Source organism: Ciconia boyciana, chromosome 3 (genome assembly GCF_034638445.1).
Source record: "Ciconia boyciana chromosome 3, ASM3463844v1, whole genome shotgun sequence".
Taxonomy (NCBI): Eukaryota; Metazoa; Chordata; class Aves; order Ciconiiformes; family Ciconiidae; genus Ciconia; species Ciconia boyciana.
Window position 1 is genome coordinate 84,159,772 of NC_132936.1, and position 14,209 is coordinate 84,173,980.

The 14,209-nt window shown below is 42.6% G+C and overlaps 1 protein-coding gene and 1 long non-coding RNA gene across 2 annotated transcripts in view; one reads left to right on the top strand and one right to left on the bottom strand.

Annotated features, from left to right (window-relative positions):
- Positions 1–409: 409 nt before the first annotated feature.
- On the bottom strand, positions 410–1,948 carry LOC140649339 (uncharacterized). Its single transcript, XR_012041583.1, has 2 exons — positions 1,811–1,948; positions 410–1,196 (listed from the first exon to the last, which is right to left on the bottom strand). It is a non-coding gene; the product is annotated as an uncharacterized lncRNA (long non-coding RNA).
- Positions 1,072–14,209, top strand: part of KCNK1 (potassium two pore domain channel subfamily K member 1) — a 46,116-nt gene continuing 32,978 nt past the window's right edge. The window contains exon 1 of the mRNA XM_072856367.1: positions 1,072–2,075. Within this exon, the coding sequence (XP_072712468.1) occupies positions 1,721–2,075 (355 nt within the window). The 5' untranslated portion in view covers positions 1,072–1,720. The remainder of the gene's footprint in view (positions 2,076–14,209) is intronic.

Genomic DNA, 14,209 nt, shown 5'->3' on the forward strand with positions numbered 1-14,209 from the left:
AGTTTATCTTCCTACCAAAACACCCCAGTACCCACAGTGACTGCTCCCCAGTTGTATGATTGAATGTGCATGCAAAAGGTGCACATGCACGCACATGACAGATGCACATTTGTAGGCCAGAACACATGTGCACTCCTGGCACAGCATCAAGAGTCTGCTTGCTGGGCCCGTCGGATATGTACCTATCACATCCCCCAAGTGTGCTATTTGACCATGCATTCAAGCAGCTGCTTTTTGCATGCATGAACACATTTACATTTTGATCATCCAGCAAGAGAGGGGGGTTAAGCCCCTGGAACAACTCAGCTGTAGCTGGCAGTGGGGAATGGGCCAGGATTCCAATCTGCCAGGCCAGATACGTCCCACAGCCCAGGGTAGCTTTTGTATAAAAGGAAATGTTGACACATCGTTTTAAGTTTCTAGCGGGAAAAATTGTTTCATGCCTTTCATTTTTGTATTTTTTTCCCATTTTAGTCCTTACAGCTTAGAGGGGTACCTCATGGCTTAAGATACATTGCCAGATTTGATATACTCTGTCCGAACTCACTGGCTCAGCCCCAGTAAGTTTCTAAATTACAAGCTACTACTTTGTTTCTGTGACTGTACAAGTTGCCATCAGCTGAGACGTGAAAGGGAAGCGGCAGAGCCCTGCAGGATGCGACCAGGAAATCTCCTCTCTCTCCTTTACCAGAAGCTGCCTTTAGTCACCTTAAGGGACACTTTGGGAAGCTACAATTTTCACTGCTCCTTTTCACGTGTGGGGGAACTTCTTTGCAGGTTAACTGTATGATCGCTGGCCAGAGTTTGAGATGGATGGAGAAAGAAGCATGTGAAGTAAAACTTGAGAAGATCACTGGTTCGGACCACACGGAGGGCTGGCTGGACAGTCTATTTGTATTCATCGTGGACACCGCTCTGAGCACTAGCCAGGTGCATTAAAAAGTTAGTCTCTCCAGGAGTGCAGCACAAGAAGTAAAGGCTCATTTAGCTTGGATGGGGCTTCTGGAGGCTACCTGGTTCAAACGGCACCCCCACTGGCCCCATTTTGAAATTACGTCCCAGTGGACCTGAGGGAGGACATTAACGCCTGCCATCAGGGTTCCTCCTTCAACACATCGCATCCCGGAACCGAAATTCAGCCTCCTGCTTCACACCACTCCGTCTCTGGCGTCACCCTCTTCTGCTTCGCCCAGCGCCTTTTGAAATACGAAACAAAAAAAAAACCCAGTGGAAGGAATTGCTGGTTTGGAGGTTTCTCGCTGGGGGTGGGGCAGCGAGGCGAGGAAATCTCCAGACACTTTTGTGTGGAAAGGGGAAGAAATCTCCGCGAGGCGCCCGGCCGCACGCCGCCCCGCCGCACAGAGGGGGGCTCTGGCTCGGCCTCACCGAGCGGTAGCTGTGGCCCCTGGCGCTGCCACGCGTTACCCGGCGACGGGAAAGAGAAAGGGAAAGAGAAAAGGCCGTCTGAATCGGCGTGAGGCGCCGGGGCCGGGCCGGGCCGGGCCGGGCCGGGCGGGCGGTTGGCGGCAGCAGGCCGTCCCTCAGCCGCGGTACCTGCACGGCGCGGCCACGTGAGCGCCACATCACCGCCGCTCCGCGCCTTCAAAGTCAGCGGCCACGGAGAGGGCAGGCGGCGGCCGCACCGGCCGCGCTCCCCCCCTCAGCCCCCGCTCCCCCTCGGCGGCCCGGCCCGGGGCGCAGCCGGCCCCGGCTCGGGAAGATGCTGCAGTCGCTGGCGGGCAGCTCCTGCGTGCGGCTGGTGGAGCAGCACCGCTCCGCTTGGTGCTTCGCCCTGCTGGTGCTGGGTTACCTGCTCTACCTGGTGTTCGGCGCCGTGGTCTTCTCCTCGGTGGAGCTGCCCTACGAGGACCTGCTGCGGCAGGAGCTGGGCAAGCTGAAGCAGCGCTTCCTGGAGGAGCACGCCTGCCTCTCGGAGCAGCAGCTGGAGCAGTTCCTGATGCGGGTGCTGGAGGCCAGCAACTACGGCGTCTCGGTGCTCAGCAACGCCTCGGGCAACTGGAACTGGGACTTCACCTCCGCTCTCTTCTTCGCCAGCACCGTCCTCTCCACCACGGGTAAGGGAACGGCGGCCCACCCGCCGCCGGAGGCCTTCCGGGGAGGCCCGGACCCCCTCAGGGCCGCCGCGGCGGTGGAGGGGTTGGTGTGGGGCCGCTTTCCCCCGCGGCGTGGGAGCAGCCGAGCCTGTGGGCGGGGGGCCGGGGCCTGCCGCCCCCCTCACGCCCAGGGCCGCGGGGTGGTGCGGGGCCGGCGGCCGGACCAGCCCCGCGGCCCTGGGCGTGAGGGGGCGGCGGCGGTGGGGCCCCGGAGTAATCGTTACTTGCCGAACTCTCTCGTGTGAGAGGAGTATTTTAGGTAAGGTGCATCGCCCATATCCTAAACCCACCCTGTTTAGCATTAAGAGCCAGATGGCCAACTCCCTCCCACCTTGAAAATTTTGGTGCTTTTGAAAATCCGGCCAGGTGCCCATCTCTTTCTTTGAACTTTTAAATGCTTGTAGGGGTCTCTCCTTAAGCTCCGGGTCTCCTCTGCATTTCTTTCGGCCTGAACTGGGGAGGGGGGGAACTGCTAACCTGGGTATAATAATGAAGTTAAATTTCAACTTTGTATTTTACCATCAATTTCGGCTTAATATTTGCATGTAAAAGACTAAAAGATAATGCTTACTTGCTTCCCAATAGCAATTCTCACTGGTATTTTGAAAAGCTTGAGGAAGCATTCCTTGGGCCATAGTTTTTATAAGCGCTTATTTTTACAACAGTCGTGTTTCACATAGGATTGTAGTGGACAGCCTTCTTGCTTCTTGTAAAGGATGAGTGCAGGCATTTGTGCTGGGAAGCTGGGCTGTGGTGATTTGAATGTGGCTCACTGAAATAAATAACAAAGGCTTCTCGAATAAGAAAAGCTTTAAAAAAATCACCCTAAAATTAGTCCAACCAGAGGGCTTTGAGTCTTGGCAGTACATTGATACTACTATAAAAGACGCAATGCTTTGCTTTTTTTTTTTTTTCCTTCTCCTCTCTCCCAAGTGAGCACTCTTTCTGTTATGGGAAATATAATCAGCTGATATCAATAATGTCATTTAATAATTTACTTATTTGATCTTATTTTGGTGCTTCCTGACTGATTTCAAACAGGCAATGCTTGTCCTAAAAATAGTTGTCACTGAATATACAGATCAGGTTGTCTGCTTGTTGTAAGGAGGTTGTTTTTTTTAAAAAAGTAAAATAGGGTTATGAGTGTCCCTGTAACACCTCTCCCTCATCTTAATAACTAGAGTTAGAGTTTGTAAGAAGAGAGAAAGTGACATGCTTGTGACAATTAAATGCTTTCAGTGAACAAATGTCTAAGCATTAATCAAGGTGTAGTAATACTATTGGTAAGAAAAGCATGGAATTGTGATAGTACTTCAGCACTTCTTTTTTTTTCTTTTTTTTTTTTCTTTCAGTAAAACCATAAAGCACTTAAGTTTAAAGGTGCCAAATTGACCTTATGATGCCTGTTTCTATTCCTAATCAATTACACTTTCTGGCACTATAAAATGTAAATTATTTTGTCCAAGAGCTATTTTTGTATTCAAATTATTTTTTCTGTAAAATAATAACCCACACTTTCAAAGAAAGGATATTAAAAAAGGTCCTGCTTTTCTATTTGTTCTTATACAATGTAATGTATGTAACTTCTCATTTTTTGATCAGACAAAAATCTAATCCACAGTCCCTGCAGTTTTTTATTTTTAAATCTGGCAATATTGATTTCAGAGATGAATCAATCCAAATATCTTCACAATCAGGACAGTGGCGATGGGACTGAGTTGGTAACACTTTAGCCTGCTAAGACATAGCTACAGGATGTTTGGATTTGGTAGTACAGTTCAGGCAGACATATCTCTTTCCCATTGCACATCTGCTTAAGAGCAAGGCATAACCTGGCCCTGCATGTTTAGCTGATTTGATCATAGAGGCCCTACAAGGAGAGTTGAAAACAGAAGGTACCATTGTCCAGATTGAAAACCTTTTGGAAAACTCCACTTAAATGGCATACGCTTAGAAAACACTGGGGTCTGAAATGCATATGTTATCATTATTTCTGTGAATTTCAGAAACTGAAGTTCATCTAGTCATCATTGATGTAATAGACTGGGCATCAAATGGTGGTACTTCCTTCTGTGTCCAATAGCCCTTTGGGTTGGGCCCCTTTTAACGAAATCCATCTGTTTCTTGTCTTATGCAGTGGCCTTCAGCTTTACTTGTTTCCTATTTAATATAAATAAGAACTTGTACAAGTAGACAAGTATAAATCCAGACCAATACAGTATGTCCAACACTTGCTCAAATTCTTTCCAGAGCGCACAGGTTTCTGGTGAGGTGCATTTTTTTCCCCCCAATTAATTTGGTACCTGTGCAAGAAATCTTTCAAGTCTTTTGAAATGGTCATTAAAATGCAAGACAAGCAAGCAGCATAACCTGCCTGGTCATCTCAAACAGCTGTTTGTAAGTGTTTGAACAGTCAAAAAATGCTGTATTATTACAAACTGCACACCTGAAACACCTTCTCTTTGCCGAGTACAGTAAGGACAAATGCAGAAATGAGAACGCTGGTACTGATGGTACCAACTGAGGGTTGCTTCTGTGCATAAGTGAAATTGCAGGGAGCACTGGGATGTTCCTTATGTTCTGCTGACTGAATTTGTCATTAATCATGTAAATAAATGCACACCTACCCCTTGTACAGAGGACAAGGCTTATTTCACAGCCTTTTAGTTTTCTATATAAAGCATGTAGGGAAAGTGTTTAATTTTAGCATCCCCAACTCCATTTCTTGTTCCCTCCCATCCGTATTATATTCTTTGCCTTCTTACTCACTAGAGAAAATCCTTGAAGAAAATTATAAAGCCAGTTAAGAATTTGTAAAAATTCTCAAATGGAGGAGTTTGCAGAATAAACACAGTAAGGGAAATCGTTACTTGAAAGCAATTTATATTGCTGCACACATGGACTGTCACAGGACTGTCACAAGCTGCCTGAAGGACAGGCAAACAAAGGGCAGTGAAATGGACTGGGGGTAAGGCTTCAGCAGATTATAGCAGTGAGTGGCAGCAGGTTTCTCTTCTAACAACTTTATTCCTCCCTATGCAACTTAAGCAGTCATGCAGAATGCCATACGAGCAGTGTGCAAGAGGAAGAAATTTGGTCATTAATCATTGACAGCATAAACACTAAGAATATACAATTGTATGCATTTAAATAGCATCTGTCTTGGAAACTGTAATTATGACCTCATGCACATCTATGGTCATTGCTTGTCTCTGTGCTAGATGTCATGAATGATCTTGCTGAAGCAGTTGTTTCTGGTTGGCTTTATTGTGGGGCCATCTGTAAGAATGTGTTTTATTTCTAAGAATAAAAATGAAGTAATTATTCATGCTTGCTCTCCCAGGTAGTGTGTTTTCGCTGTTCTTGGCATGCTGTTAGGCTTTAAGATCTTATCCCATATTGGTGCAATGTGGGAATACTGCACTACATGAATTGTAAGCAGAATGGAGTAAAGGAAGAAATTGATATTGGTTGTGTTGCAAGATACGAAGAGTAAAGTGGCTTCTGTTTGTTGAAGGAAAACAGATAGGGAAGGAAAGGAGATGCCAATTTAGGAACTTAGGGCCTGTATTTTCACATTTGTTTTTGGAAAGGGTCTTATCAGCGTAAGGATATTCCATGGCATTTTGTGCAAAAGGACCATAAGTCTTATTCTGACCATCCAGCTTTGAGTGTTTTTGCCTCCATTGCAAATATGACTGTGGGTTTCATTTAACATTTGGATACCAGAGGGATGCTGAGAAAGAGCTTCTGTGGATCCTTCTCTGTTGTAACAGAGTTGGCAAGATACACATTACAAGGAAGCTAGGATAGCCTTGTCCTGACCTAGGGATTTGCAGAGGAAGGGTGAGAAGAAGTTGCGTCTTCTATGATGGTAATGCACATTTTTCATTTTTTGGTTAAGATCAGGCTGGACTCTCATCGGAGCCACAGGAGTCAAGACAGTAAGAGAAGGAAGGAGAGGGCTGTTAGTATTCAACCGCTTCTGAAGCCCATGATGTGGTTGTCTGCAAGGTGGTTAGTGCATCTTCTCCATAATTTAGCCTGTACTGGTTTCAATGTTGGCGCTGAGGATGGATGTATTATGCTACGTTGCAAGGAATGACGCCCAAAATCCATGATGTACTGAATTCAGGTTTCTGCTTGCTGTATTCTGAAGAGAGTAAGGAGCATCTATGCAGTAGCTGTAGCTAACTGCTGACAGTGGCTGTTACTTTGAAACTGCTTGGTTGAAGGACTAGTAAAGAAACAATATGGCTTTCAGGGAAAGTTTTGCATTCAAGTTAAATAGCTTATATGAGTCTTACTGGACAGCAGTATGAGGAGTTAATATTAATGTATATATCATTTGATTTGCAAGGGTGTTCTCTGTTAGGTCTGATTCTCATAAGCATTGCTACTGATGATTTGCAAGAGAAACTAAACTACGCCTTTATTTAGGAAAGATAACCGACTGGGAGATTGTGCTGGAGTCAGTGGATGTACTGCAAAAGAAGGTGCAGTCCATATGAAGAGACCAGGGAGAGAGAAACCTGTTAGTCTCCATCATTTTCTCCACGTTCTTCTTTCAAGAAGTGGTCTTTCTCACTTTTCTTCCCCCTCAGGGGAACAGACCCCACACCCAGTGCATATTTAGTGTGCAGTACAGATCTTAACAAATCCATGGAAGATTAGGGAATACCATGAAAGCATCATGATGTCTTTGTAATGCTCCATTGTAAGATTTGTAGGCTCTTAAAACAGAGCCCTCAGGTGGAAGAGGCTACTTGGGTCTTTCATACCTTATGGAAGAACGTGAATTTAGCTTGATTAGAAAGAGGATAGTTCACAGAGGCTTTAGGGAAAGCAGAATTTTTGTCCCTTACTTGAATTTAATGTAAAATGCATGTTTTATTTTGCTGGCATCAGAATATGGGGTCTGTGTCCCTGAGGATGCCTGTATTAGCTCATTAATACGCACCAAATAAATACATTTCATAATTCTTACCAGATGTATGTCTAGACACCTGTCATAAGATTCTCTGTTGCCTCTTGTATGAAAACGTACAAATTTTGTGATGGTTTAAACTCCAGTCAATCTCACTAGTAGTCACCTCTGACTCCAGCAAAAAACTGTTTCATTGTACTACTGGTCTGACTGTAGCACTGATGGATCATTTAAATACGTGTGACAAATTGCAGCTATTCACCAGGGTGGGTATGCCAAACTTTGGGAAGGAACTTTGTTTCTCTTTTAGTTGTTTGTTACTTAGTAATGATATGTACAGGAAAAGGTAATTTGCTGGGGATGATCTAAGAGACAAAGCAAGATTCTGCTGTGCTGTGCAAGAGTGGTTTTTATACTGGAGTGCTCCTAAGAAAAGCAAAGGAGATGAAGAGGTAGGTTGAGAAAGATGCCAGAGGAGAAGGATTGCATTCAGTAGGCCAACAGTTTGGGCGCTGACTTGGGATGTGAGAAACCTCATTCTTTTCCCTTCTTTGCTTGGAGGGATTTGAACCCATGCCCCAGGAGAGTGGTTGAATGCTACAGGGTGTTCTGAGACAGAGTAGCCGTAGCTACTGTCCCCGAGGCTGTCCCCTTCCAGACAGATCGGCTGTCCTGGAACCAGGTGTCCCACCTCTTGGATTAAGTAGTATAAACACAAAGTTAAAGAATCATTCTGTGTGTCTGCTTTCCTCTCAGGGAAAATTCCTGTATTTTGTACACCATAGAACAGTTCCAGACTTGCTGCTGTCATATTCTAGTCTGGCCCCAGGGTTAAGATGCTGTCTCCTGGGATGTGGGAGGTTTCAGCTGAGTTCTGCTTAATGCCATTCCAGGACAAGTATTTGAACTAAGGTTTTCTAGCTGTCTTCAGGAAGAGGAGACAAAAACACCACCATCTAGGGAAGCTGTAAGAGGAGGTAAGATGAATATGTATAGACTAGTACTGAGAAAAAGTAGATTGGATGCTTCTGGTCTCCCTGTCTTACAACACAAAAACATGGGAACATTCAATGAAATTAAAAAAAAATATCAAATTTAAAACCAGAAAAGGAGGGACTTAAGTTTAAAAAAACAAAAACCACAAACAAACCCACCAAAAATCTCTTGTATTAATATCTCCAAAATACCTGTATTTGTCAAAGTTCATGATAATAAACTTTTTGGGAAGGTTATTAGGCTCCGTGCTTCAGGATGCAAGCCACTCTTTAGTTACCAGAGATGACACTTATGATGACACTTACCAGAGATGAGCCAACAGACCAGTCACATTATCTCTGGTGTGTCCAGGACAAAGGGACAAAGTTCTTTTTTTCTCTACTGAAGTAGGCAGTAGCGGAGAGGAAATCCAGGTCTGTCCTGTCTTGTGTTCTAGGCAGGGTGGCAGTTCCTGGTTTCTTATGTGAGTACAGCAGTCAGCTGTGCCAAACTCCTGCTTGTGCTTGCTAAAACAAAGGGTGGCAAGAATAGCTCTAATCCAATGTTTATGCTATATAGGCCAATAAGTAGTAAAACCTATCTCCTGGCAGAAATCGGAGAAGCCATGGAGTAGCATGACTGTATTATTGTTTGGAGCAGTGCTGGCTGCTGACGGATGGAGTGTCTCTCTTACAAGTTCTGTCCTCACTTCCGTGTCCTGCTGTTCCACCTGCTTTGCTAAATTCCCAGTGATGAGGAGCCAGCCCAACAGCTCTCCACAGGTGAAGGATTGGAACTGCTGCCTCTGTAGTCCTTCCATGTCAGGTCTAGGGTCATTCTTCCTCTGCTGGAAAAAAAATAAAATAAAAAAATCACAAAACCAGTCCATTGAACTTAGTATGATACACAGAGTGTAACTGGGGTCAGGATTGAGTTAATGGTGTTCTGCCCTGAGCTTATTAATTGACTCATTTTTTTCTGAGTGTTAACTTTGCTATTTCTCTGTTTTTTCTTAAATTAGCTATGTTAAAATTATTTGCTGTTTGTCACAGACAGATTGCATGGCATCCTGTTACTCTATTATTATTTCTAATTATTAATCTGTTTGGCTTTATTTTGTTCTGTGATATTTACATCTTTATTGAAAGGAAGAGAGTAATCTCTCAGAAAATTGCCTTTCATTAAAAAGTTCCTATTTGTAATCCTTTTGCAAAACTGGAATTTTTATTACCATTCTACTGACATGTCCAAATCAAATCCTAGACTAAAAGTTATGTACACTTTCAGAGCAGGACTTCTAAAACTTAACAATCAAATCCTGCGTTTCCTGACCATTGCTGAGTAGGATTTTCACTCTTATGTGAATATAATTTAAAATAAGTCTTCTTTCAAATCTGTAGTTTCTGCTGGTTTTATTTATTTGTTGGTTGGTTTTTGTTCTTTCTTTGTTTCACTTTGGCCCACTGCATCATCATTTTAATAATCTGTGGGGTTTTTGGATAGAAGAACATCATAATCTATGGAGAAATCTCTACTTTAGCCCCTGCTCTAGGTTAATTATAAATTAGGCCACAGGCTGCTAAACATATGAAGACCGGGATATTTCTTGGCATGTGCAGAAGTGGAATTTTAGCAATTTGAGAAAAATTAGGATACTTACGAGAGTTTTGATGCCTTCAGGATTAAAGAATAGCAATAAAAAGTTTCTCGGGAATTAGCTACCTAAATTCCTACTGTCTCTCTGGATCTCACCTCAGCTGCTTGAAGGTTATGGTATTTGTACAAAATTCAACCAAAGTTCTAGAGTAGTTACTGATGGTGACCCAGCAGACCCTAGAAGAAATGTGTCAGTTCACTTTTTCACTTAAGAACCTAGCTGAAACCTTAAGCAGATTCTTATGTTTCTTATGAGGACAAAGCAGTCATGTGGTCCTGGTTAAGATCAGGACTGAAAGGAATGAACGGAGCAAAGCTTTCCAAGTGGCTGTGCTTCAGAAAAGTATCGGAGTGGCTTTTGCAAGAACATATGGATTTGCTCTCCCCTGGAAAGAAAAAGATACACATTAATCTCTGAAAACGAGTATGAAAACTTCCTTGCAGGAAAAGCACATATGAATCGAAGTGGTGCACCAGCTGTCACCAGACCCCAAACATTTACTAACCGATGCTTCCTAGGTATTACCATAGTCTGTACTCTAAATTGATTCTGTGCCAGTAGCTTAAGCAGCTTCAGAAGGTATCACAGCATCTTTGAGGAACTGGGGGAATGCAGATGCGGAAGCAGGGAGATGGCTTAGGCGGTATTCCCTGGCAGCAGCTGAGGGAGGAGGTTGGGCTGGGAAACAGGTTTTGCCAGGGGAACAAGCCAACCCAGTAGTCGTCTGAGTGCTGCTTTGCTTATGTGTGAGAAAGCGAGGCTGTGCCCTCTGACAAAGTTGCGTGCTATTTACCAGTAGAAACTTTAACAGTAGTTTTCCATCTTTCTCCTGAAAATCGTGAGTCCAGACTGTTGTCATGCTAACAAGGAGCAGGGGCTTTCTGCATCTTTTTACTGTCCTCTACTACAAAGTGAAAATTTCTGGATTAACCAGAACTTCTATACAGAATGTTTTCAAGCATAATTTAATACCATTGCAAATGCAGCTTTTGAGAGAACTGGTACCACGAGAATGGGGTTTTGTAATCTCCTTTGCTCCTCGTGCATTTCATGTTCCACACACCAAATGTATTTTCTGAAGATGTTAAAAATAACTCCAGAAGCTTAAATGAAAAGGTTAAAATGTACCTCTGAATTTCATCCTGCATGTGGTATCTGAGTACCTCCTTCTGTGTCTTTCATTTAAAGACTGTTTAAATCGAATCATCTGAATAACCTTAAATTATTTAACACTAGCTACTTCACAAATGGTTTCTAAGAGTAGAAATATGGGGGGGGAGGGGGGGCACAAACAACCAGAATTAGATATTGAAATTATAGGGTTAAGACATATATTGTACCATTCTTTACTTTTTTTTTTTAATAAGCAGAAGCTTAATTCTAATGATAGATGAACCTAGCTGCAGAATTCTGGCTTTTGCAAAAGAAAATTAATTTCAGGCAGCATTTAGATTTTGGCACTTAGTTTCTTTGTTGTACTGGATGTATGATATTGCTAGCTGTAGTATGCTGAAATGATTGTAAAAGGAATCCTTTTCCCAACTTTACTGAAAATATTTTATTTAGAGGTTAAATATTCTTCATTCAGTGTTTATAGTAAAGGCACTGCATTTAGTTGATATGACTATATGCCATTAAGATAGCAAGTTACACATTTGCTTCAGCATGTTTCCTGCAATGTTGGTAAAAGCTGTATACCAGGCTTTTCATATAGACACATACAGTGAAACTAGAAGTATGAACACATGGTCTGTTGGGGAAAGAAAAATAGTCTGCCCTACAGAAAATTATACAACTACTAAGCCTGCTGGGAATTCTGTCACGAGTGCACATCTGCTTTTGCATCTTCTTTTCTGTTGTAGTGCGCCTAAAGGTGACGCACGAGTATCCCGAAGCTAAGCTAAATACAGAATTGCAGGGAAAAAGGTCTCCTGCATCAAGGAAAAAGGAGGCAGCCAGTACAATTTACTGTTGTTTCAGAAAGTTCTTCTCCCTTTTTGTTACACACAAGGGTTAAATACATACTAAAACTATAATTATTTTAAAATGTGAGAAGATTTCTCAGCATTAAGAGGCAAAAGTGATCCTTCAGAAGACCTCAAATGATGGCAGCACTGGCTTACGCATGTTTTTATTTTAAAGCCTGTGCTGAATTGAATCATACGTGACACTTGGTCTTTTACTTTCTTTGTTATTTTAAACCTACTTGGATGCTATGAACACATATTTTGCTCGGTTGAGCTTTTAAAATGTGATTGGCAGGCTTAGACATTGCAACATGCAGTAGTAATGCCAAAGTTCAGAGGCAAGCTAGAGTGGGTATCCTCCTTTGTTTACAATATAGTTTGAAAAGGGGTTGTTACTTCAGAGTCACCAAAAGCGAAGGCAAAGCAAAGATTCTGATCTCACCTCCTCCCCAATAGGCTGGGATTGTACTATACATGGCTTTAAAGAAAGCTGTAGTGAAAAAAACCCCTTGTGTTCAGAAAGTAGCAATATGTTCAGAGATCTGAAAAATTAAGCAGCTTGGATGTTTAACTCCTGGGGACTTCATTGTACAAGCCTATGCATCTCACTTCATAAAAGGGGAAAAAGAACTCTAAAAATTGCTTGTTGTATTTAAGATTAATGTGAGAAGGCCATGAAATCTCTATGCTGTATATTATTTAAGTAGCTATTTACCCAACTGCGTGCTGTACAAGAATGGCATAGACTTTTCCCTTTGAAGCCTACAGCCTAAAGGAAATGAGAAAACCCTAAAGCAAACCAGAGAACTTCCATCTCTTGCAGAGTTTGGGAAGCTCTAGGCGGTATGATTTACTAATGGGCAATTAAATTGTAAACACTTCACAGCATGTCTTGTTACTTATTGTCATGGCTATATTTTTATTTAGTATTGGAATGCTGACTCAACAGTATAGTAAAAATGACTAAGGCTCAAAGACGTATCATTGTGTTACTATTTGAAAGTCCTAGCTACTGTAAACTGTAAGAGTGGTGCACAGAAATTAATGTAAAATGTTGTAAATCATTTGAACGGTTAATAGTTGGCAATGAAGCCCTCTTATGTGAGGGTAAGAGATTGTCTAATTTACCTATGTGCATTTGCATGTCTGTTGAGAAATCCAGGCCCCCAACCCGGCTTCTGGTCCACTGCTGCAACTGCAGTTGGGCAAGCAAAGAACCGTGAACGCTACATGATGTTGCATTGCATGAATCGACAGTTCATGTTGATAAGAAAAGAGTAAATCTAAGGGTGAACTCCTGCCTTAGTTCATTATTGGAGTTGTTATGCATTTACATTCTGCCTATCTATAGTGCAAAGACAAATCTTTATCTTTCAGACATATCTTTTAGTGCAGCTATTTGTACTAAGTGAAGCTAGCTGAATGTTCAGGTCATGCTTTCTGGGGGTAATTGCCACCTGACAATTGCCACCTGGTAATTTGCACTAGAAGTTATTATTAGCCATGAATCTCAACCAAAGCAAAAGATAGAAACTCTCTCAACATGTCCAACAGATGTTTAAGTTCCAGGTTTTAGCCTTGCATGATACCATGTCCTTAGATACTGTGAGGGAGATGGCAATAATCTTTCACATTTCTGAATCACCTTTTATCAGTAGATCCTGAAGCATGCGCATACCAGGAACTGCTTTACTGATTAGAGCACTTCTATTATGTTCTACGTCTTGTGAGATGAGTGATATTTCTGTATGTATTTTGCAAAAGGATGAGCTAAGACAAAGAGGAAAAACAGTTGTGAAAGATCATTAGAATGGTTGAGAATAGGAGCCTGTGATTTTTTGTCTTGCCATTCTTCATTCCCACTCCTAGGCTGCGTTCCCATACAGTAAGCTGATTTCCCGTCCTGTGGATGCACTTCAGCATGCTTTCATTTTCTTGCACTGTATATTCTTTTTTCTTTTTCTTTAGTAATAGTTTTTCTGCTTGGTAATATTAGAGGAAATTGCAGCTACTTGAATAGGGACTTACAGAAGCCATATCAATGTGTGCAATACACATTTCTGTATCTTTCTTTCAGTGGAGACTCCAGAAATATTGCCACTCCCTTCTAAGAAATTGTTCAGTTGTGTACTCTGTGTAGAACACAAACTAAGCATCAGTTAATACAGCCCACATAACTTACCAAATGCGTGAGTAGCCTTTGTGGGAAGAAGGCAATGTTTGCTCTGCTTTAGCATGCTGGTTGCCTCTCCTTATACCTAGTAAAATATTTGCTCAGGGTGATGTAAAATAAAATGGGCTGAGCCTACCCATCAGCTCTGTCAGTGGAAGGAAGATGTCTTGGACTCCTGATTCCCATGCTATGGTCTCACCTTATTCCCTGTGCTAGGACTGTTGCCTACCGGACCACAACAGTAAGCCAAGTCCGTTTATCAGACTGGAAGAAAAGTATTCACTTTCTGCTGGATTAGTTTGCTCTGAGTTATTGCAGTCAGGTAAACTACAGCCAGTGCAAGAGGGAGTAGACCCACATAGAGAAAAGGATCTTCTTTCTCAGCAATAACTCTGG